This window comes from Cervus canadensis, chromosome 10, assembly GCF_019320065.1.
Source record: "Cervus canadensis isolate Bull #8, Minnesota chromosome 10, ASM1932006v1, whole genome shotgun sequence".
Lineage (NCBI taxonomy): Eukaryota > Metazoa > Chordata > Mammalia > Artiodactyla > Cervidae > Cervus > Cervus canadensis.
The window spans coordinates 56,401,900-56,425,236 of NC_057395.1; the positions used below are offsets into that span (position 1 = coordinate 56,401,900).

A 23,337-nucleotide genomic window follows, 5' to 3' on the forward strand; every position below is an offset into this window, starting at 1 on the left:
CCTTTCTTTCATATTTTTACCAAGTTCCCACCCGTGCCCCCATTCATATTTGATTTTAATTTTTTTACAGTCTTCCCCCCATTTAAATTTTTTTAATCTTAGGTCATGCTTAGAGAGGCCTTCTATAAACCAAGATTTTAATTGTAAAGATAGCCATTTTTAAAGTAACTTTCTGTATTTAAACATACATGTTTGCTGCACATTGAGTTCATTTATATATGGAATGAGATAGGGATCCAACCTAATTTTTCCCCAAATCACTATACCATTTGTTTGTAACTATTTGATAGCTTTGTACCAGCTTTATTCCTCCCCGGCCCCCTACCTCCCACCCCCCTCCCCCCACCATTTTTACTGAGTTATAATTGACAAATTTTAATATATTTAGTGTGTGCTGTGTGATGATTTAATATACATTGTACACTATTTCTTGAGTAAATCCACTTGATTTGAAACTGCATTACTAAATTCCTCCCACCCAATTGAGATGTTGGACGGACAGAGAGCTGAAAAGCAGACACCTATTTTGGGGAGAGTAGGTAAGTAGGCACACCATGAGACAGTATATAAAGGTATAAGTTGGTAGAATACTTGGATAGGGCAGCAATGATCAAAGTATAGAATTTTTTGATGGACCTTAGTGGTTTTCTTCTGGGAATGGGTTTGGGAGGAGGACAGGGTGGACATTTGGTATTGTCTGAAAATTGTTTTCAGAAACCCAAGATTAGGTCAACAAAAAGTGTGGCAAGATTTTACACCCACTTACAACCTTGGAGCCTTGTCACCTAAACATAGGGGCCTCCCAACTTTTGATGTAGTCCAAACCCTGAACAGTGCGTGTTTGCTCGAAACTGCAAATAATTCACAGGAGTCACATCTTTGCTTACATTTAATTTTTATTGATTTTTTTAATGCTGCACAACACGATATTTATTTCATTTGCTGCATTTATTTATTTCTGTTTGCTGCTATTAGTTACTTAAAGAGAGAAGGGAACATTTGTGGCCTTTTTTTCTTAACCTTAATCTATAGGCCGCCTTAAGCTTTCTAAATTTAGAATATTTAAGCAAGCTGTAGGGTAAAGGGGGTTTCGCAAAATCACTTGAGGGAAAGGAAAGGTTGCTTTGTTAATCATGCCCTATGGTGGGTGATCAACTGCGTGTACATTATATCTTACTTTTAATTAACTGTGCTTAAGGCCTTAACTAAATTTTGAGGTTCCCTTCTTAGAGCAGCTCATACTGACGGAGGTGCATGCGCTGGATGATGTCACGGCAGTCGTTGAACACACGGCGGATGTTCTCGGTGTCCACAGCGCAGGTGAAGTGAGGGTAGCAGTAGTGGCGCCCATCTCCACTAGCAGTGCTGATTCTCTGTGGGGACAGAGGGAATGGTGGTTAGTGCCACCTCGCCAGTAACTCACCAGTAGATGTCACCTACCACGTTCTGCCCACCAGTTATTGACATTATGTTGAAACAATCCCCAACAGAAGGGCACAAAGTCTAAGAGTCACGCTGGCTATCGGTGAAATAACATGGAGGAACTGGATGGTTTGATCCTCAGATTTAGAATTAAGTAAACAGTCTCTACTCACCAGAAATTCATCTCGAATGAAGTACTTGGCCCGGGTCACGCGTGGGTCCTCTCCGGGCTCGGGAGTCGCTGCAAAGAATATAAATATTTTGTTACTTAAGTAATTAGAATGAGATTCTTTTGCTCCCCCTACAGGCCCCTTATAGTATGGTGGTGGCGGCTGGGGAAGTGGAGTTCCATTCTTAGAGATCATTCATTTTTAAAATCAAGAACAGAAATCTTTAACATATGCAAGACCCTATGGGACCAATGGGTACTAATCAACTGCAGAAGGCCATACATACCATCCTCAGGAGTAGTGTAGCGAGCAAATTCTGGAAAGTAGTCCTCAATCTTCGATTTTCCAGCAAGGACTTTCTCAGCCAGCAGATCTTGCTTGTTGAGGAACAGAATCACAGAGATGGTGCGCAGCCATCTAAGAAAGAGGGAAGCGGGTTTATTGCCCAGGAAAAGAGAGTATTCTTTTTGCAAGTGGTTTGAGATGCTTGCACAAGAACTTGTACAAGATTCTCTTCTATTGACCTTGACATCAGTAGGGAGGAGATGGGAGGGGGCCGTCACTGCACAAACCTGTTGTTCCAGATGCTCTTGAAGAGGTTCAGAGCCTCCTGCAGGCGGTTGGTCTGGTTGTCCTCCCGAATGACCATGTTGTAGCTGCTGCTGGCAACCACGAAGATGATGGCAGTCACATCTTCAGCACAAGAAAGCACACATAAGGCATGTCATCAGAGAAAGTGATCCTTAACAATTAGAAAAGCACAATGTCCTTAAAGAGCAGAGAAGAACATGGCTTCCGTACCATTGAAGCATTGGATCCATTTGCGGCGTTCATCGCGCTGGCCACCCACGTCAAACATGCTGCAGGAGAGAAATGATACCTGGTCACTCAAAGGGCCAACAATGGTCCACTGCTCTCCCTACCAGAGGGAACGATAAAAAAAGATATCTTTTTTTTTTTTTTTAAAGGGAACCATTTACTTACTGGAAGTTGACTTTGTCCACCTGGAACTTGGTCTCAAAGATTCCAGAAGTCAGGACACGGCAGCGAAGCAGATCCTAAAACAGAATCTCAGGTCAAGGGGTCTCAGTGACACCAACTAAAACCCGTTAATAACTGCCAACCTGGAGTTGCCAGTTAGTGGGGACAGAGGGCTCTGAGTCCTCTGCGTGTGAGAACGTGTGCGTACCTGGTCGCTGGGCACGTAGTCATCCTGCTTGATGACATCAATCTTGTCCAGGAAGCTGGGAGAAAAAGAGGCACCAGGGTGACCACATGCTCATGCCACTTCGTCCACCCACTATTCCTGCCTCTCTGCAAAGACCAACTAATGGAAATGATCACCCCACAGTTCCATGGCGTTAAGTCAGTGGGAATTTTGTGTGTGTTCATGAAGCTTATGATTCCAAGCTTATGCTTTAGAGAGGTTAGAGCAAAGATAATATAAGATAAATGTACCTGGCTGAGCAGTAGTAGGTCTAGGAATCAGGAACTCGGAGTCGGCTCTCCTGGCCTTGTTTTAATTTTAAAAGGCTAGTTCTGTGCAAATCAATCAGCTGATTGATTTTGTGCCATTTGATAATGACTGAGTTAAAGTCAAATTGTTTGGCTTTGATTAAAATGGCAAGTAGTCTGAAAATTGTACCCTTCCTGTCATGCAGTGTTTTAAAAAATGAAAGAAGAAAAAAATGGCACATTTAAAAGCAGCAAGGATTTTTTTTCCCTCCCAAGGGACTAATGAAAATGAGATTGTTTGAGTTACTCAGAAAGGGTATCCCTTCCTTCTACTTGTAAGAAGGGGCTGGGCCCTTACCACACTGAACAGGAAACAGACACAAAGTTCCCTTCCGTTCTACTTGGTCTATGAAATAGCACAGTCCAGATATTAAACTTTAGCGTTTTCAAAAACCCTCACAGCCACCCAGCTTAGGGGCCCTTATTCAGGCTGGGAGCACTGCACAGTGGAGGGGTGGAGGTCTTAGGGGCCATTCTTAATGATGAGAAAGCTTTATCGGGAAAAGCAGTGTTTTCTACCCCCCTCTCCACAGCTATACACTGTCCCCAAAGCAAAAAGTACCTCGCTTGTGTTGCCAGACTAGATAACACTGTTAGGAAAAATAACTTCTAAAACACGAATTACTGTGTTAATGTTAAAACCAGCTCCCCGCCCCCTTGGGGGGAGGGGTCTGGAATTATTTTAAAGTGGGCTAATCAGAGGAAGAAAATCACAAAGAAAGAAAAGTCTATTTAAAGAAATTCTGTACCTTTTTTTCTTCTTTCCTCCTTCCTTTTTACCAGTTTAAAGTTAGTCTGGCTTAGAGGATATACTAACTTGCCCAATCAGTCTTACATTACAGTACCAGTCCAGAAATAGCTCCCCAGCCGCCCTGGCCTCCAGCATGTTGCCATGGCAACAGAACCACAGTTCTAAAAATAGACCATCAGCACCAAATCTTGTGAGAGAGACATCTGGAGTGGGGCCAGCCAAACCCCTGCTCAACAAATAAAAACAGGCACCTTAAGAAATGGGCAAGGTAGCAGTAGATCAACTTTTTAACATAAAGGCAGTGAAACCAGAAACACACTGGTCACTGCAGGGGCAGAGCTGCTTTTTAATCATTGGTCTGGGGAAGACATTTTATAAAATTTGAGCTGTGTTCTCTTTTTCTTAGAGTTTCCTTAAAACTTTCCATAAACTGCAAATGTTGCCTTTTTCAGATAAAGTTGCAGGAGTAATTGAGTGTTGCTTTAAAAAAAAAAAAAACACAACTTTTAAATGGTGTGAGATTTAAAAAAAAAAAGCTGGCTAAACTGTTAATTAATGAAGTTGTTACACCCTGCCCCCTCCCAGAGCACTCCAAACCGGGATGGTTAAATCCTTCTAATCTTGTACCTGTACTTCTGACTTGGATCCAAACTACAAAAGGCAAACAATTCCAGGATTTCCATTTGTTTTGCATTACTATAATTAGCACTTCCAGCTTTAAGCTCAAACTTTTGAGAAAATCAGAGACTTTGTTGAAGAGGGGGTGGGGGTGGGGGGGGATGTCACAGAGACTGGCCAAGATGGACTTTTTTTTTTTCTTACTCGTTGAAAAAATATACAGATTTGCTTGTATATGAAATCACAAAATAGCTATAGGTGTGACAACTGAAAATAATCAAATGCACTTCCAATGGGAAAGCAGGGCCAGGGAGAGAGAAATTGATAGGCTTCACAGCCCCTAACATAAGCTCTTGTGATGTGTAGATAACAGGAATCTGGGGCACTTGCTTTGCGTTTGCAGCTGGAGCACTGTCACCTCTTCCTCCCTCCTGTTTATTCAAGTGGTTTTCATAAGTTCCTCAGGCGTGGGGCTCCTAAGTAATGCAATTTTAGCTTTTTGTGAGCCAGCCGGGTACCGTGTTCCTGGTTACTTAATATTTTCAATAGCAAAATTGTGTGTGTTTCAGTTACTTACATAAGAGAGGCTGAAACATCACAAATATCTCTTGCCCTTCCCCTAGTCATAAAAGACAATCCAACCTGAGAATATATGATAACTGAGACTGCTGAGTACATTTGTGCAACATCAGCAAACAAACGATACCTTTAAAATATCTTTTATGGCTCTGAACATCACATATTTGCTATATTATGTACAGGATAAGGAAGGTCGTAAACTATTTAAAAGGCAACTTTCCAGCTGTGTTTACCCCATCACTGGAAGAGAGCCCATGAAGGGACACAGCAAGGACCCCATAGGGGGAGCATCCTTGAATTAAGCCCGGTGTGAATGAATCAATAAGGATAGGAAATGGAATTCAACACAATACCCAACTCTAGATGAACTAGACATATTGGACTCTGGCAGCTACCACAGTCACTTACCTGATAGTAGAAACAGCAAGCAACGGAATGGCCACGAAGGAGGGGGGAGGCCTATTTTTGCCACACTGTTCCTCTTTGTCATGTTTTTAAATTACAGCAATAAAATATGATAGTTCTACCTTATCCAAAGTGTGAAAGCTGTCCTATCTCCCCACATGCTTTGAGGTCAATTCAATTAATTACTTCAAGGTAATTAATTATGAACATCACTTTACTGCAGGTAATTATCATTTTGCTCTACCAGGCATTACCTGTTTGTTTAAAAATAATGTCACTGCACTAAAAAGTGCAATTAAGGGCTTTATAAAACCAGTGAATTGGACTAGAACTTTCAAACTGCAGGTGGGAATAACTGGCTGGCTTCTCTGAAAAGTAACTTGAACAGTGCGAGTTGTGGTTTTTAGGATGTTCTCCATGCGTTCGTGTGTGTGTGTGTGTGTGTGTGTGTGTGTGTGCATGCGTGTGCGCACTGATGTGGAGACAGTGTACTTACTACTGGGCGCAGTCAATCAGCTGGTACTCGTTGGAGCGCTCATAGCAGGCACGCACCCCTTCATCCTCCCAGAGAGCCTTGGCATGCTCGTAGAATTCCTGGAAGTGAACAGAGAGGGAATGTTCAGACACGGGGGCTGCTCCCACTAAGTGAGACCAGAATCCACCCTGCCACCAACCCTGGGTGCGATTATTCCGTTTCGAGGCAAACTAAGGAGTGAGTGTTCATAAAGAACTTCGACGAGCTACACGTATTTGGAAATTGAGACCAGCTGATCTCTTATTGTGGATTACTGGTCTTGGGTAGTTTTCACCCTATACTTTTTGGGAGTGGGATGAAGGGCCAAACTAAACTAGTGAATAAGTTTCTTTCTTCACACAATTGCTTACCTAGAAGGAATATAAGCTACTTAGGACTTTGCCAATAAATGATTTGATGTCATGGAGATGAGACACCTCATTTATGAAGATGTGGTGAGACCGCAGTTTTCCTTCCAGGGAAGTGTGAATTTTAGCAAGAAATATTATGATTGGGAGTCATTGGCAAATCTGACCTTGTCAGTCAATGCCTATCAATCAAAGGAGCAAATGACCTCTGCCTGGTTTTAAACTGCAATAGGTCACAGTTCATATGTCATCTGATGAAAAAAAAATTAAAAAAAAAATTTAATTATATGGGGGCAATCTTCCCTTACAAGGGAAGAAAAGGTTTTTCTGCAATGTGAATGCAGCAAGAAAAGGGTCAAAAGCTCAATGGGAGGACTCGTAAGAGTCACCATCCTGGTGCATTTTAAATGGGCTGCCTTTTTTCTCCTATTAGAGCTATAGAATCACAGAAGAGTCTGTGTTGGGCATTATGTATGCTGTGTTTACTGCTTGACTCTTCTATTTTTTCTTATTTAAGAGAATTCACCTAGCCATACTTATTAATACTGCTTCCTGGATAGGAGACATTTGCAGCCAAACCCATTTAAAATATACAAATACAAATTCCCACGAAATCCTGACAAAAGGCAACAATAAGTCATTGTTTTTGCCATAGACAAGTCTTTTCCTTCTGGACCTTATAAACTGGCCCATCTTTCCATCTTGTTTCCTGTTCCCCTCTTATAAACTATTCTTCCCCCACTAAGGGTCAAAACATATATGCTTAGGGCATGGGCGGTTCTCTGTTCCCTAAAAATAGTTCTTTATGGAGCTGACAAATCTGTGCAAAAAGTGTCCTGCACGCCAGCCAGGGAACAGAGAAGACAATCCCTGTGTTATGACATTTAGGTGAGGGCCTTTTGTAATTATTTTTATTAATAATAATGAGAAAAGACTTCATTTGCCCCAAGGCAAGGACTGATTTTAGAAAAAAATTTAATAACAGCTAAATGGCAAATTGTCTAAAATGAGAATATCTCCCATTTATAAAATTCAGAGCTGGCACTTCATTTCTTTATATCAGAATAGTTTCAGTCAGCTAGACAATTAGCATTTCTGTGCCATACTCAGCATACAGTACTTCGTCACAAGACGTGTATAAGGGAATAATTAAGGCTGCCACAACTCATGACTTATTCTTCTGTGAAAATTTACTGTCCAATGCAGTGGGAACAGTAGTACTGAACTGGGATGTTTACTTGTGGAGAGGAGTGGGTCAAGACTGACAAGGGGTGACAGAACTTTGCTCAATCGTGTTGAAAAAAGCCCTAAAGATTATTACTAGTTGTTGCTGTCCTTTAAAGATTCTTAATGGGTTAACTGTTTCCTAACAGTGTCAAAGAACTGGGTTTTGCTGGCAGTGTGCAAACTGGGTTTTGTGGAAGAGTAGTGGGGGAGTCCCTGGTGGTGTGGGGAGGGGGTGCAGGCTTGGCTTACGGGAGGGAAATCAAAGTCCGGCACGTTCATCACGCTCAGAATGTAATCCACTCTGAACTGGTTCTCAGGGTTGGCCAGCTCCACAGGGGGCACCAGGTTGCTCATGGCGGCCACGATGGTCTGAAAATGATGGAGCAAAGGTCAGGGGGAGAGCACTGTCTGAAAGGGAGGCCAAAAGAAATGACAGAAAAGGACTAGGCACGTACTTCAATGGCCTCTTTCAGGTTGTTTTTGATGTCCTGCACTTTGGTGGCCTTCTCACTACAGTGGGATTGAAAAGGAAAAAAAAAAATCATATTGCATCACGTTGACTCACAGTGTCGTTTCAATCACGACTTTCCAACTAAAATAGTATTCTGTTCTCGAAGGAGTGGGGGGTTCAGATCTGTGCTGAGGTTGGAGGTTCCTGAATAATGGTGGTTTCAAATGATAACCACACATTGTGTCTTGAGGACACGCCCAAGTGGGGCAGAACCCCAAGCATCTAGACAAGGATTGTAGCTACTGTACCATAAGTGTGGACTGGTTATTTACCATTCAGAGGGGCTTCTACCCTCTTGTGGCCCCCACTGCATACTAGCACTTCCTAAAAGGTTCCTACTGGTCTTTATTAGCATCCCTATTGGGGGTTCAGTTGCTCAGTTGTGTCTGACTCTTTGCAACCCATGGACTGCAGCAGGCCAGGCATCCCTGTCCTGAAGCTTTTGGCGGGGGTGGGGGTGTTATTGTAGGGTTAGGAAGGTGGGGAAAGGCCATGGTGTGCCTTGGGGCTTCGTCAGTCACTGGATTAGCGTAGGGACCAGCAGTGAATGAAATGTAGGTGGTAGTGTTAATTATAGACTTAAGGGCCCTGTTTTTATTTATTGTAAGCATTGTGTGTCCCTCTATGCGGCCAGCAGCAGTGGACAATATTTCTAGTTGATGATGTTAATATACATTGATCCCTTGATGTGAATAGGGTAAAATGGAATTCTGCCACCCCTCCCTGGAAGTCTAAGATCTGGGACTTGTGGGGGGAAGGGGAGGGAGGCAGTGTGGCCTATGCCCCATGGTTAAGTAGATGTTAGTGGCTTCACTTTTTAATTCTGATTTTAACTTGCACACCTGGGAGGGCAGGTGTGGTTTGTGTGGAACCAGCTACTTTCAGGATCCCTGGGGCCACAGGTAAAGGCCCTTTGACTCTGGGGAACCCCGATGTTGTGCTTGTCCCCATGTCTTCAGACACTGTCCATCATCAAACACAGCCAAGAAAGGTTCTTTGGGGTTGTGTTTTTAGGGGTTAGGGACCTCTTGCTCAGAGTATAAATCTTGCCACAGTATTGCCCAGAGTGGGTCACCTGTGGGCTAGGGGGTTGGTCCACATGCACGACACACCTACTGTGTATCAGGTCCTGGGAGGTGACAGTGGTGTCACAAAGATGTCACAGTGCTGTCCTCAGGGGATGGGACGGGACGGAGGGTCCCAGTGACAGAGGCAGAAGGGGACAGGGCTTATCTTTTTCTTGCTGGGGATTTTTAAAAGAAATCTCTGGAATCCAGTTGTTGATGTATTCACGGGGTTAATTCACCTAGAGTACTGGGATGGAGGTAGAAATTATTAAACTCATAGCCCCCCAGAGGTCAAGACACGACAGGACATCAGCGTAGAGGACACGCGGAGAGGGGCTGTTAACAGCAAGAGCAGCCGAGCCGGGAGGTCAGTGTGACGTGGGAAGCAAGAGGCGGCTCCTGGGTCGGGGGTGTGGCTATGTGATCGCCTGCAAAGCCCCGCCCACCGGAGAACCTGGCCTTTCCTTTCAAAATAAGCCTTTTGCATATTCGTTTGAGCGGTGGGCTCTCGTTTTCTGAATGATCTCATTTCATCCCTGCCCCAGGGTGCAACTGGCCACTGAGACACTGCCCGTCTCGTATCTGAATGGGGGGAGCTAGTTTAGAGGTACTGCCCTCATCAGGGGCTTTAGAGGTGTATGCTTTGTGGGTGCAGGGCTACAGATGGTACCAGGAACCCCCTCATGGCTCTTTAATAAAAGTGCTGCAAGGTGGGAAAACTCCAGGAGAGCTGTGCTGCCAACCAGGAGTGGGGGATTTGTGCCCCAAACCCATGACTCTTAATGCAACCAGCCTAGATTTAAAGGGATCTCATTCTGACCCCCTCTGTGAGTTTCTGAAATTACTAATAGTGTCCCGACTTGGCGCTACATGTGTTTGTCCCCAACCTGCATACAGGAATTCAAAGTTAAAACCCCACAGGACAGTCCCATTCCCATTCATTAGAAAGAAGCTCCATTTCCATAGTAATGAGAGCCTTGGAGGTTTGGTTTTAAGGTCCCACGATAGTTAAAATTATGTATGTCTGGGTATTAATGCCCAAATGAGCCCAAAGCAAGAGAAAAGTTATTTCCAGAAACCTGGTTCTTTCATTCAGTTTGATATTTTGGTCTACGTAGTAGTATGGTAATTGGAAAACTTCCAGTCTTAAATACGGATATTCTGAGAACGTGTTCAGTATTCATCTACGTATGTGAATAGGTGTGGGAGTATATCAAGTATAAAACAGCTAAAATAGAAATCTGAAATCTAATTCGGGTGTGTAATACTAAAACAAAAATTCCTCCATTGAAGCAATTACTATGTAGATGGAGATATTATACTGGGGGTTGGCAGGTCTATCATAATTTTTACTATCGCTTAATGAATTTAACATTGATTGTGACATTCTCAGAGAAAGTTCTTCATAGGTCTTTGAAGTACTGAAAGCCAAAAGGTATATCAACTACATACAGAATTCTGATGGATGAAAAGTGGGGGCTGGAAGTACTGTTTGGATTTTGTAACACCCCCTCCCCCCAACATGTATAAAGCCTAAGATCAGGGCTGCTTTATATGCTGGGTTCAAATTTTAAGAGATGGTCACCCCCCCCTCCCCCGCCCCACCCCGCCAAGTAGGGGAAGGCTATGTTGTATACTGACTCCTATACCTTTTATCTTTATGCTTTTCTTTTTATGGGGGGTGGGCAGACAGACAAAAGAAGGAAGACAGAAGACAGACGCAAGATACAGGGATTGCTGAGACATGCAGAGAATTTTTATTTATCACATTTGTTAATACTTAAGTTTTACTTGTAGAACAGAGTCACAGATAGAAGAGCAGGCCATTAGTAGTTATTAGTAGGGTTCAGTCAGGGATCTAGCATAGCATCTAGGAAGTACACAGGAGGTGGTTCAATAGGGAGATGGTTCAATAGAGAGGGGTCATAGCTCTCAAATGCCAACTTTTGGTACAGTAAGCTGTCAATCACTGTTTATGTAGATGCTTTGGGTGGTTGATACACTACATATTTATCAATTAGGGATTACTTTTTTTGTTGATTTTTGTTTTTTTTTTAATTTTTTTTTTTTTTTTTTTTTAGTTATCTTTAGCAGTTAGGTGTTGGGGCCCCATCCCCCCACCCCCCCACAACAGAATAGTATTCTTATTAGAAGTTCCTAAGACGGGCAATTCCAGCATGCAAAGTGTGATAGGACATAGCCGGGAAGATGAGAAATTGAAGCCATCATCTAGGGGTTATATAGTCTAAAAAAAACAGATGAACAAACATGTGTCAGTTACTTGGTCCCGACCCCCCAGTCTCCTTTGCCCCTCCCCTCCCAAGTCACAAGCTATTTTTGAGGTGCCCTAGGCTAGGTCAGTTGGCTCTGAATGTTCTCAGGACAAAGAGCTGCTCCCTCACTGCATGCTGAATACGCAGAGCAGTGCTTGGAGAGAGTTACCTGGCATGCGTGTATGTGTGAGTGTGATGGGCAGTGTGGATGCAGGAAGTGAAGGAAAAAAAAAATAATTTGATAATGAGTGGAAAAAGATGGAGGCCATCATTAATTTCCTGTCCACTCGATAAAATGTCAATTTTAAAAAGACCAGAGACTTTTCGAGATCATTCTCAACAATGACCTCCCTCCTCCTCAAGGTGCCAAGCATTTATCTCCCCCCGCCCAATTAAGGACGGTGCGGCACCATGTATTTTCATAGAGGTAAAAAGTTTTTTTTTTTCCCCAAAGAGGTCTGAAATTTTAACATCAGACCAGCCACAGGGTAGATAGAATTTAGTAGTTTTAAAAACAAGTAGCCAGTTTTTAAAATAAGTAGCCAATTCAAATGGAGAGCTGGGGGTGGGGAATAGAAACTATCGATTTTTGAAATCCTAAACTGACCGTCTTAATGCTTAAGTCTATAGCTTTCCCCCAGCTGGATCTAATTATACTTTAAAGATGGCCAAAAAAACAAAACAAAACAAAAAAAACCTGTTTTGCACTTCATTTGCTCTGAAATGACAAGAAATTGTGTTGTTTGCAAATGTATATACCAAGATGGCTGATGGCCCTTAAATGATTTTGGTTTTCTTCCCGGGTCTCTGTGTCCTGTTTCCCCGTATGATCTTTGTGTATCAGGTGTGTGTGTGTGAAAGTTTTTCTGTTTTTCAATGTGCCTACCCATCGCTGTTGCTCCTTGCAGCCTGCGGGTCCTCTTCGCCGCCCCTTTTAAAGAGAGATTGAAAGCTCACCTAATCTGCAAGGCACCGCAATTTCACAAAAACCCCACACAGCCTCCCTACATTCCTAAACAAACGGCCGCCATCCTCCCGTTAATTCTTAGGTCGCCTTCATGGCTAAATTGGCACGTCTACTGAGACTGCAGGCCATGGAGGGAAGAATTCCACACCTTCACTGCAGCATTAGCAGAACCCTCTGGAGACTTCCGTCAGGTACAGGAGGGACGGATAATTATTTTCTTGTGCTTTCACTAAATGTACATGCATCAGGGAGCTAACGCAGTGATTTATCTCACAGTTCTTTGGAGAATATAGCAGCGCGTAAGGCCCCTGATGGTCCCAAGACCTCATTCGCCGTGTTGTACTGAACACACAAAGGTCCATGATTTTGGGCCCGTGTTTTCCTAGTGCATTATTAATTCCCTCCCTTCTTGGACCTGGGCAGCTACCTATGTTTTTATTTCTATACAATTGTTCCCCACAAATTGTCATCAATTAAAAGTGTGCCTGAACTGTGAGGCACACAGCAAAAAAAAAAAAAAAGAATAAAACCCACTACCACCAAGCCCCTCCCTCCCCAAACCCAATCTTCGTGATTGGCAGGAACTCCTTCTTAGAGGTGGGAGGGGCAGGATGGCTTAAGCTGTATACCAGGTGTTGTAATTGATTAGCTTATTAGCTCATCCAGTGTTAATGGCACTCCCCTCACCCCCAAATGTAAGGAAGACAGTTAGCTAGCGTTGAGTTAGGAAAATCCGCATTTGACCTCTGTGTTTGTGAAGGTCAGATTAATATGCAGAGGTACTCGGCACAGCAGTCTGCGGACAGTTAAGGCAAATATAATAGCTCAGCCCAGCCCTGACAAAGCGCACGTTTACGGAGCAAGGAGGCAGAGACCCCGAGCCACCACACAGAAACCCCTTGGGTGGACGGATGTCCTCACTTGGCAGGGAATTCCTAGTGGAGAAGGAAACCGCCTTTGTTGCAATACCGCAGCGAGGAAAAAGAAAAAAGGAGGCTCATTTGTATGAGATAAAAATAAGGTTTCTAGGCTCACATAAAGAATTCCCCTGTATGTCACTTTCACAGGCTAAATTTAACATCCTCAGAGATTACCTATGGCTTCCTCTACAAACAGGCAAACTGGAATGTCTCTTCCTCTTTCGGGAAAAAAAAAAAAAAAAAACTCAGAAAAGAGAAGTGCTGGTTTAAATGCCTCGTCTGCATTACAGACAGGCTCACTTAGGGGGGAGAAACTTTTCTCTAAAAATTAAACAATTTTAGGGCAATCCACAGAGTAATAAAACTTTAAGTGAATTATTTCAAGGATGTCCTATCTTCTATTGGACCTGAGCTAAGGTAAACAGTGGCTGCTGCATCCTTTTAAAAATGCAGGCCACATCCAGTTTTAATCAAAATATTTATCTAGAGGGTACATGGTCAAATTATTTTTGCTTAACAAGCCTCCTGAAGCAGCGCTCCCCGGAAAGTTGCTGGAGGGAAAATTATGCAAGGTTTTTCTTTAAATTACAAAATCACAGCAAAAAGCCTATTTCAGGCTTTTTGTTTTAATTGACAGGCAGCAATCTCTGGTGGCAGGGCTTTACCGAAAGGTGTGTCAAATTAAGAATTTCAGAATTGGTTTGTGACATGTGAACGTGACTTAATCAACATGTACTTGAATACCGGTAACTCATTGGGAGAGTCATTCATAAAACTGGTAAAAGAGCTCATCCCTCTAAATTTTAAACTTAAAAAGCATCCTAAACTAAATGTCCATTTGTATGGATGATGTCATCCTTTTCTCTACCTTACCCCTCGGTGATTATTTGGTCTGAGAAATTCTAGAATTTTCCATAAAGAGCTGCCTCCCGCAGTTCTTTTACTTCTAATAGGTGATAAAATTCATCCCTGTTTTCCCCTGTGTAAGTGCATAGTAGGAGACAGTAACTGGTCTTTATTAGTTTGCTGGAGGGAGGGGTTGGTGCATAACTGAATTAAAACTATGCCCCTCTGACTCAACCTCCCCTTTGGAAACTTAAGGGGAATGCAATTTTAAATTGAGCCCAGGTTTAAGAAAAGGAATAGGACTGCTAACCAACTAGTTAACTGCAAACCAGTGCCTGCAAGTGACTGTAAGGTTAACTACCCTTACCAGCCCTCGGAAAGTACAGGTGGGTCTGGGGAGACCTATGCCCCTTATTTGCATTCTTCTCTATAGTTTACATCTTCATATATGCACTCTCTCTTTTCACCTTTATTCTCACTGCGGTATTGTCACATTGTCCTAAAGCAAGATGCCTTGAAGGACTTTTCAAAGGCAAAAGTGCCCCTAGGTCTGGCCGGAAGTACCTAACTCCCAGCCTTTCCATTATTTAAATATCTTTTTGTTTTATTTAGGCAAGATCATCGATTTTTAAAAAGGGAAATGATGATTTGCCCGTAATAATTCCAAAGGGGGGGGCGGGGGAATGAAGAATTACTAACAAGGGCTGACTCTTCCCACTTTGTTTTATGTGAGAATATTATTGAAACAATGTTTCCCTAATAGTGTAAAACATCCTGCACTGGTGCATTGCGCTGCAATGTGCTGGGGGTGGGGACCAGCTCTGCAGTGGTCAGCGTGGCCAGGCAAACGGATGGCCAGGGCTGCTGTCAGCCACGTTGGAGACCCACTGCACCAAAACCTACCGCAGACCTGTCATGGGGCCAACACAGGGGCTTTATTACTATTACTGCTTGTTGCTGCACCAGAGAGTAAAAACGGAGGAAAAGAGCCCCGAAAGAGCTCTTTCCTGGTAATGTGGGCTGAAAAAATTAAGCGGACATTGGCTGCCCAGTCCCTAAAAGCTACCTAAACTTCCTAAAGGTTAGTATAAAATGTGGTACTCTGAACCTTGCCCTTGGTACAGATTTGACACTTACTCTCCATTAAACCCATTAACATGCAGGATCCTCATTTGCTTCACAATGGTGCTTTTACCAGATTCTCCAGCACCTAGAAAATGAAAGTAAGTCTCAGGTTAAGAAAGAGGCATTTTACACACTTTGGGCAAGGAGGAGAGAGAGGGAGAGAGAGAGAGAGAGACACTACTGCTGTTTTCTTCATAGAAGCAACACGCAAAACAGAAGCAAAATAAGAGACGTGCAAATTTCCTTGACATTTCGACGCAGAAAAAATGAAATAAACATCCAACTTTGTGTGTACCTGCAGTATTTCACCATCGGAACAACAAACAAGAATTAAAGGTTTTGGTTTGTTTAGGTGTTTTCTTTCTTTTAGTTGTTTTAAAATTTGTGGGGTGGGCACAGAAAGAATGATGCAATTTTGTCATGGTGGGGGGAGGTAAGAAAATTACAGTTATAACTATGAAACTGGATCTTTGAACTACGAGCGTTCACTGGTAAAAACGTACACCTTAATGTATATGGGCACATAATTCATTGTTTGTCAGCTGTTTCATGGTTAAAATACCCCAGGGTTCACAGACAATGCCCAGACCCCTATGGTGCCCCCAGATCTAAACTGACGCAGCAGCTCTCCAACATTTTCTCAAAGTAGCTGTTTTGTCTGCAGGGTTCTTGTCCCCTGGGCTACTTAAAAACCACCCCCTTAGCCCCACAATATTCCATTTGATCCACTTCTCCACACCCCTCCCCCCTTTTCACTGCAAACTTTATTTTTCTAAAGCTAAACCCTCTCTGGACATAACAACCATTTGGGGGTGGGGGGGAGATGAAAGACCATCGATTTGCTGTCTTCTTGAAAAATATTTAAATATAGTGCTTGAGAACAACCCTATTAATAACATGTTAAAAAGGACAAGACTTTAATCATAAGGGAAAATATTCCTGAAAACGACTGAATTTTCAATGATTCCAAGCCCTTCACGACTAACAGAGCTAGAAAAAGGGCGTATGCCCCCATTTGAAATCACCTTAAATTTGTAAAAACATGTATTTTATGGAAAAAACATAGTTCCACCAAGCTAGGAGGAGGATTGCTAGTTTCTCGGCCTCTGTAAATGGATACTCTCTCCAACAAATAATCCTGAGTGGGCAATTTTTGCCCCCCTCCCACACAAACCTATTTGGTTTTTTAGCCCCTTTTCACTTTTTATTGTTTTGTTTTACTGCCCAGAGAGCAAAGCATTCCTCCTTCTCTTGCCTTTTCACAAGGCTGTAATCAATATCTATAAAAAGTTAAAATTAGTTTCCACAGAAACATTGATTTCAAAGCAAACATTCTATCTTAATGAGCCTAACTCTCACAAATTAAAATATTAACGGTACTATTGAAGAGAATACATAATATTAATCAGAATCTCCAATATTGTTTCGTGTTAAAATTCGTAGCACCTCTTTTACATGCACAGAGGTCCGTGCCTCAGTTTCCACATTTAGGAAATCGGAGAAACTGAAAAACTACTGCAAGATCTTCTGTGGCCCTGTAATTGAAATTTTATTTCATAAATTAAAAAAAGAGGATCCTGGGCATCATTATGTTTCCTCCTTTTTTGGGTAGGGGGCATCATTTGGTGAGAATCACCATTTACAGATGTAAAATGCGTGGCACTGACCCAGGCTGCAAAGCCCCATGCCAGAGGTTTTTTATGATAATAGGATTAGGACACCTGGGGCAGGTTAGCCTAGTGATGCCCGGTGCATTCAGAGTTAACAGTCTCAAATTAAGGGGAGACTATGATCACTGTGCAAAGGTGTTATAAATTTAAGGTACCATTCGCATCACTTATTTAAAATAAGTATTCAGATAGCAAGAGTGTTCCTAGGAAAGATTCTAGACTTTTCTAGGCTTATACTTTGAAATCAAGTTATACGCAATTAATATTCACACACCATAATTCCACCTTTAGAAGTTTTGACAACAGCTCAACATAGGTACCATTTAATTACTGTAATTGCAAATGCATAAACACCAAAGAGACTTATTTTCACTTAATAATTTTCTGCTTTACATAAATCTGGACCCAGGAGAACAAAGACATGACCCGTCCCCCAAAAGCAAAGGAGACGCCACCACAAAGGAAAAACAGCCCTTTACATTTTATTCTTTATAATCAAGCTCTTTTGTTGATATGTGACCCTGAACTAGGTCTTAACCTAGCAAATTCACTCAGATAGCCAAATTACTAAGGAAGTGGAAAACTTCCATGCTAATTAATGCTTGTGTAATTCTTCTGGTCATTTCAACAATTTCTTTTATGCTTCTTTTATTTTTCCAAATCAGCACCTTTAAAAAAAACGGGGGAAAGGCCATCTCCTTAGAGTTAACAGCCCCCACCCCATGCCTTTATTTATTTTTTTTTGCCAAAGATGAAAAACCGCAATCAAAAGAGAAAACCCCAAACCGAACAACCAAATGTCACTTGACAAACTACTAATTAATGTATTCTCCTCTCCTTCCACCTGGAAAAAAAGTCTTCTCCTTCAAGTGCGCTGGATTCCCTCCCCCCCCCCCACCTTGAAAAGGACAAAAAAAAAAAAAAAAAAACCACGCCATTTCCAGACCAAGAAGCCATTTACAGACAAATGTCATTTTCCAGTTTTGATTTGTGCATGTCTTTTTTTTTTTTTTTCCTCCTTTTTTCACAAAGCGCTCTCAATGTGGCCGACTAACAGGAAAATGTGTGTGCGCTAATGGTTTATGGGGGGGGGGGGGGGGGGGGGGGTGGGCGGCAGCTGCTACAATTAATTCTCTTCTTTGCTTTTCAAAAAGCCTGCATATCTGGAAGGGGAAAAAAAGGTCATACTGTAAAATGACGTGTCATTTGGCTTCACTGGGCACTTCAGCGTACTAACTCCATTTTTTTTTTTTTTTTTCGGCCTTATTTTATTCGATTCTCCTTCGCTTCCTTCCACGGCCCGACCCGGCCCGGGACACGTCTGCTCCGCGCACACAGAGTGTCCTGCCCCAAACGCACCAAGTCGCGCCCAGCGGCCGCCGCGCAGCCTCCTCCCGCCCCCCGCCCCCCCCTCGGCTCCGGCGCCACGACTCGCCCGCGCCCCCTCCCCCTCGCTGCACCACCTTTACCACCCGGAGCCCTTCCGAGGGGCTGATGTCACCCGCCCCCCCCCAACTCTCTACGGCCACTTCCCTCGCCGAACCTCCCCTCGACGAGGCCCCCTCCGCCACCGCGGCGTGCCCCCCACCCGGCTGGCTGGCTTTCTCCCTGTCCCTCTCCCGACAAATCACACACCCCACGGAGGCGGGTCCCCCTCCCGTGGCCCGCCACCCCATTTCCTGTCCCCGAAACCCTCTTTTTGTCGCAGTCTCCCGAGCCCTGTGGGACTCCCCCTCCCCCTCCCCAACACGCACCCGAAGCCCCGGCGCCGTGTAGGCCTCGCGGAGAGAGAGAGAGAGAGAGAGGAGGGCGCGGGGAAGACGGGAGAGAGACCGGGAGCGGGCGGCCAGGGCAGGGAGCCCCGCGCCCGCGTCGCCACGGCCCCCCGCCCTATTTCAGGCCCCCGCCCGGCCGAATGGCGCCCCGGGGTCCCCCTTCCGGCCTCGCCCCCCAGAGGCTGAGCCCGCGGGCGGGCGGCGGGCTCGGGAGCGCGCGCCCGGGGCGAGGGGCGGGCTCGGCGCGCGCGGCCTGCGGGGCGCCCTGAGGGGCCCCCCCGGGCCGGGCCGGGGCCGGCGCCCCCCGCCCCGCCCTTACCCAGCAGCAGCAGACGGTGCGTGGCCCGGTAGACCTGCTTGTCCTTCTGCAGCTGCTTCTCGATCTTCTTGTTGGCCTCGCGCTGCGCCTTCTCCTCGTTGCGCTGGTCCTCGGTCTTGCTGTTTCCGAGACAGCCCATGGCGGCGGCGGCGGCGGCGGCGGGGCCGGGCGCGGGCGGCCTCACGCGGGCCGAGAGGGCCGGGGCAGCACCGGGCGGGCGGGCCGGGCGCGGACTCGGCTCCTCGGGGAGGAGCGCGCGGGGAGGGCGGTGTCGCTGTGTTCGAGCAGAGCGCGCGGCTCCCAACCCCTCGAGCTTGAGCCCAGGGGTCTGATGGCCGCCGCGGAGCGAGGCGGACCTGAGACGGAGCTGCGGGCGCTGCTGCCGCCGCTGCCGCCGCCGCCGCTCTTATTGCCTCGGCCGGAGCCCCGCCGCCGCCCCGACCCAGAGCTCCGCGGCGGGCGGGGGGAGGCGGGGGGAGGCGGAGGCGGCGGCGGCGAGGGGGGTGGAAGGAGGAGGAGGAGGGATGAGGAGCGGCCGCGGCGGCGGGGAGGGCGGGAGCTGGCGGAGGGAGGCGCCCCCCCCGGGTACCCGGGGAGGGGGGTCCCTCCGCCCGCGTCCGGCCCGGGACGGGACAGGCCCGGGAGACGCCCCCTCGCCCCCCCTGGCTTGGGCCCCAAGCGGGCCCGGCCTCCGGGGGGAGAGGGGGCGTCTCCGAGCCGGTGACGACCCCTCGCACGACGCCAACGCTCCACCCCCCGGGCCGCGTCGCCCTGCGGCCCCCGAGGCCGAGCGCCCCCCTCCCCTCCCGCGGGCGCCGCCGAGGGGCCGGGGTGGGCGGAAGGGGAGGGAGTGCGAGCCAGAGCCCGGACTTAGGAAAATTTTCGAAAAGAAGTGAGAGACACAGAGAGAGCCAGAGAGCAGGGAAGTGTGGAAAAAGCGAGGCGAGCACGAACCAAAGGACAGAGCAACCGAAAAAGAAAATGTGTCCAAACACACATACACAAATACTCAATAAAACTCCACACTACACAGCGATGGTGGTGTCTGGGGGCGGGGGCGGGGGGTCTGACTTAGATGAGCCGCTCCTCGCGCCCCCGGCGACGGGCGCCAGGGCCGGACCCGAAGGCACTCGAGGCCCCAGAGTGCCCTCGGCCTCTGCGCTTGGCCGGGCCGCCCACGAAGGAAAAGAAGGCGCAGCCCAGGAACATTCGGAAGCAGCAGGTCGCCCCGAAAAAGAAGCCGCAGCCGCTGCCCTCGTCCGGGTTCGGGTGCATTAGAAAGTCCAGCACCCACGCGGGGTTGCGCGCAGAGAAGACCAGGAAGGTCAGCAGTGGCAGGTGGGCGCTCAGCGCGCTCATCTCCAGCCGCCCAGACCCCCACATGGCGCTCCTGAATCCTCGCAGGGCGTCGAACAAGTCGTCGTAGTCGTCGTCGACCTCGTCGTCGTCGTAGTCGTCGTCCTCGTCACTTGAGTCCGTGTCCCACTCAATCCAGATCCTACTCGTGGCCCCGGCGCCGGCGCCCACGCCGACCCCGGCGGCGCCCTCCGCGGCGCCCTCGACGGCGGCGGCGGCGCCGGCCGCGGCGGCGACCTCCGGGCCTCGGGCCGCCTCCTGGGCTTCTAGCCCCTTCTTCTTCATCTTCTTCTGCATCTTCTCCAACTTCTTCCTCTCCTTCTCCTTCTTCTTCTCCTCTTTTTTTCTCTGCTCCAGCAGCTTCTTCTCCATCTTCCGCCGCTCTTTTTCGGTCAGCAACTTCTCGCCGGGCGCCTCTTGCTCCGACTTCTTCGGGGGCTTCTCGGCGACCCCTTTCTTCCGCGACGCGCGCTGCTCGGCCAGCGCTGCAGCCACCGCCGCAGCTTCGGCAGCCACCTCGGCCGCAGCCAACGCTGTCTTCCTCTCGCTCTCCAACGCTCGAGCTTTGAGTTTCATGGCCATCTTCAGCATGATGGCTTGGCCACCTCGGGGTGCCTGGCTCTCGCCTGGCCCGGGCGCCCTGTTTGCCCCCGGCCTCGGGCTGGCCGGACCCCGTGCGCCCCGTGTCGGGGGAGTCTGTTGCGATCCCCGCGGCTCTGTCCCGGGGGGCCGCGGAGCGCGGCTGCCGGGCTTCGTCCGGGCTGCTGGGCTGGCTGCCTAAGAGTTAGCGCCAAAACGGATGAGCAAACGAAAAGGGGGCGAGAACAAACCAAAAAGCACCCAACAATACGAGAAATCAAAAAGCACCAAGAAATGTCAAACAACTCAAAAAAGAAAAAGTGCAGAAGGCGCGATGGCACGAGTTTGCTGTTACCCTCAGACGCTCCTTGGTTAGGCTCTTGGGCACGCCAATGGAGAAAAGAGAAGAGAAGAAAGAGAATTGGGGGGTGCCCCGCAGGCTCGGGCAGGGCGGTAGCGCCGGGGCGCCCCTGCCCTGTCCCGGCCCCGGTGGCTGTTGCCCCGCGCCGGGCGACTCGCACTTCCGCGGGAGGCCACGGTGCCCCCGGACTTACATGTGAGTGAGGTGCACTCACACGCAAGGCAGTGCCTGCCTGCCTGCCTGCCGGCCGCCCGCCGCCGCCCCGTGCCGGGAGGCTTCGCTCCAGCCGCGGCGCCGCCGCCGGGAGCCGGAGAGCCAGCGAGCGAGCAGCGCGCCGGGCCGGCCACCTGACGCAGCCCGCTCCGCGGTGCCGACGCGACTGAGCGTGCCGCCGGAGAGCAGCGCTCCTAAGCGGCCCGATGACGCCCCAGCCTCTTCAGAGGACGGACCCACCGTGGTGGCCCCTATAAACCGAAGGGGAAGCCGAAAAATCGGCCCGCCGAGGACGTGCCTAAACGGGCTGCCATGCACCCCGAGGGTGCGGGCGGGTGCGGGGGGCTACGCGGGTGTGTGCACGGGGCGTGGGGGATGCGGCGCTGGGGGTCTCGGGGGCGCCCAAGTCGGTGGGCGCCGGACCCCGCCTCCCAGACCTGCCTCCCAATTTTCGGTGAGTGGTGTAGCCCTGAGCGGCGTGCAAAGTGTGCGACGGCGGCGCTCGCCCGGCCACGCGCCTCCTTACCTCCCGCTTCCCGGTTAGCGTGCGCGGGGCCGGCCACCCAGCCCTCCCTCCCAGCGGCGCGCGCCCGCGGAGGTAGGTGTCGGCACTAATTAATCGCGGCACTCGATAGGTGATGTGCGGTGTGATATGAGTGCGGGACCGGCATCATCGCCAGGGGAAGCCGGCGACGCAAGAGCCAAGCGCTGGTGGCCAGGTCGCGGGGTCGGCGCCCTTGGAGTCCTCCAGAGTTGGCGAGGTGGTGGGCCAGGGTGTCCCAGTTATCCGTGGCTGGGCCTGCGGGCTGTGGTGGCTGGGGGTGTTCTGGAACAGATGGAAAAGTAGTTTATTGATCATGAATTTGTTTCAGAATTGTTTAAAAACTTTGAAGTGTTTCCCCCACCCCACCACAGCACTGTCCCATTTAAGGATATGGCAGACTGAGCGCAGTGGGTTAAGGGCAGTGACACCGAGTCAGTCCTCAAAGGCTCGGAGGCAGCTCGCTTTTCCTGGGACCTTGGTTGAGTCGTTTGAAGTCAAGCGGGTGTCTGCTTGGGTACAATTCATTCATTCATTCAATAAAAGTTTGGTCCCAACAGCCCACTTTGTGCCCAGGTGAGTCAAGAGTAGCCAGGACGTCAGTCTAAGACCTTGGCAACTGCCTTTGGTGGTTGACAGGCCACCTGCCAGTCAACCCAAATTCACAAGTATTCACGACTACTACTCTCTCTGTTCTTTAAGTTTCTTTCACTTTGAAACAGTCATTAAAACTTTGGATAAAAGTTGGAGTGATAAAAAGAAAACAGCCTATTTGTAAATGGAAACACAGCTAACATACCTAGGGGGTGGGGTGATTGATTGGTTGGGTCAGAGGCCTTGAGTAAATTGTCCCTATAGTTTTTCTTTGAAAATAGAAAGGCACTGTTAATCATTCAACGGGACTGTTGAAATTCCCCCCTTCCCCTAGTTTGCTCAACTCAAAATAAGAAAAGGTGTGACAGATGAAGGTGTCACCTATTATTTGTTGTTGACCCCATCAGGTACACCTCTGCACCCCCCTTCCCCATTTCTACAAGGCCTCACTTCATGAGAGATGGTGAGGGCAATTCAAAGTCAGCAGAGAACACTCGGAATTAAGAACAGGAAGCGAAATCTTCACGCCAGACTCTCATGGTCTATATCTGCTACCTCTCCTGACAGCAGGGTCCAGACATTCTCGGACTCTGCAGAAAAGTTGCTGTGTTTGCCCTTCCACCCCCATTCCCAAATCAGCCAGGTTCTGAT

At 47.7% G+C, this 23,337-nt stretch overlaps 2 protein-coding genes across 7 annotated transcripts in view; both read right to left on the reverse strand.

The window, feature by feature from the left end:
- Positions 1 to 878: 878 nt before the first annotated feature.
- On the reverse strand, positions 879 to 21,593 carry LOC122448612 (guanine nucleotide-binding protein G(s) subunit alpha isoforms short). Of its 5 annotated transcripts, none has more exons than XM_043480052.1 (13): positions 21,532 to 21,593; positions 15,291 to 15,363; positions 12,307 to 12,351; positions 8,025 to 8,082; positions 7,819 to 7,938; positions 5,957 to 6,054; positions 2,782 to 2,836; positions 2,577 to 2,650; positions 2,394 to 2,452; positions 2,165 to 2,285; positions 1,879 to 2,009; positions 1,596 to 1,663; positions 879 to 1,373 (listed from the first exon to the last, which is right to left on the reverse strand). In XM_043480052.1, exons 2-13 carry the CDS (start codon positions 15,323 to 15,325, stop codon positions 1,227 to 1,229), a joined length of 1,011 nt encoding a protein of 336 aa, XP_043335987.1. In that variant the 5' UTR covers positions 15,326 to 15,363; positions 21,532 to 21,593; the 3' UTR covers positions 879 to 1,226. The 5 variants fall into 5 exon arrangements, with proteins under 5 accessions (XP_043335987.1, XP_043335984.1, XP_043335983.1 ...); XM_043480049.1 differs by lacking the exon at positions 21,532 to 21,593 and adding an exon at positions 19,043 to 19,201 and having other exon boundaries at positions 8,025 to 8,079; XM_043480048.1 differs by lacking the exon at positions 21,532 to 21,593 and adding an exon at positions 19,043 to 19,201.
- The window catches only part of LOC122448614 (neuroendocrine secretory protein 55), a 59,760-nt gene continuing 44,475 nt past the window's right edge, over positions 8,053 to 23,337 (reverse strand). Inside the window, exons 2-3 of one of the 2 annotated variants that reach the window (XM_043480060.1) lie at positions 15,291 to 15,363; positions 8,053 to 8,079 (exon numbers count right to left, since the gene is read on the reverse strand). The gene's annotated coding sequence lies outside the window, so the exon portion shown is untranslated. Of the gene's footprint in view, positions 8,083 to 15,290; positions 15,364 to 23,337 lie in introns of both variants that reach the window. The other variant, XM_043480059.1, reaches the window with a different exon arrangement.

Coding starts and splice junctions, on each gene's coding strand:
- LOC122448612 (XM_043480048.1), bottom strand. CDS start 19,181: ATGGGCTGTCTCGGAAACAGCAAGACCGAGGACCAGCGCAACGAGGAG. Junction 2,453..2,576: donor GTGGACAAAGTCAACTTCCA/GTAAGTAAATGG, acceptor TCTCTCCTGCAG/CATGTTTGACGTGGGTGGCC. Junction 1,374..1,595: donor TCATTCGAGATGAATTTCTG/GTGAGTAGAGAC, acceptor CTGTCCCCACAG/AGAATCAGCACTGCTAGTGG.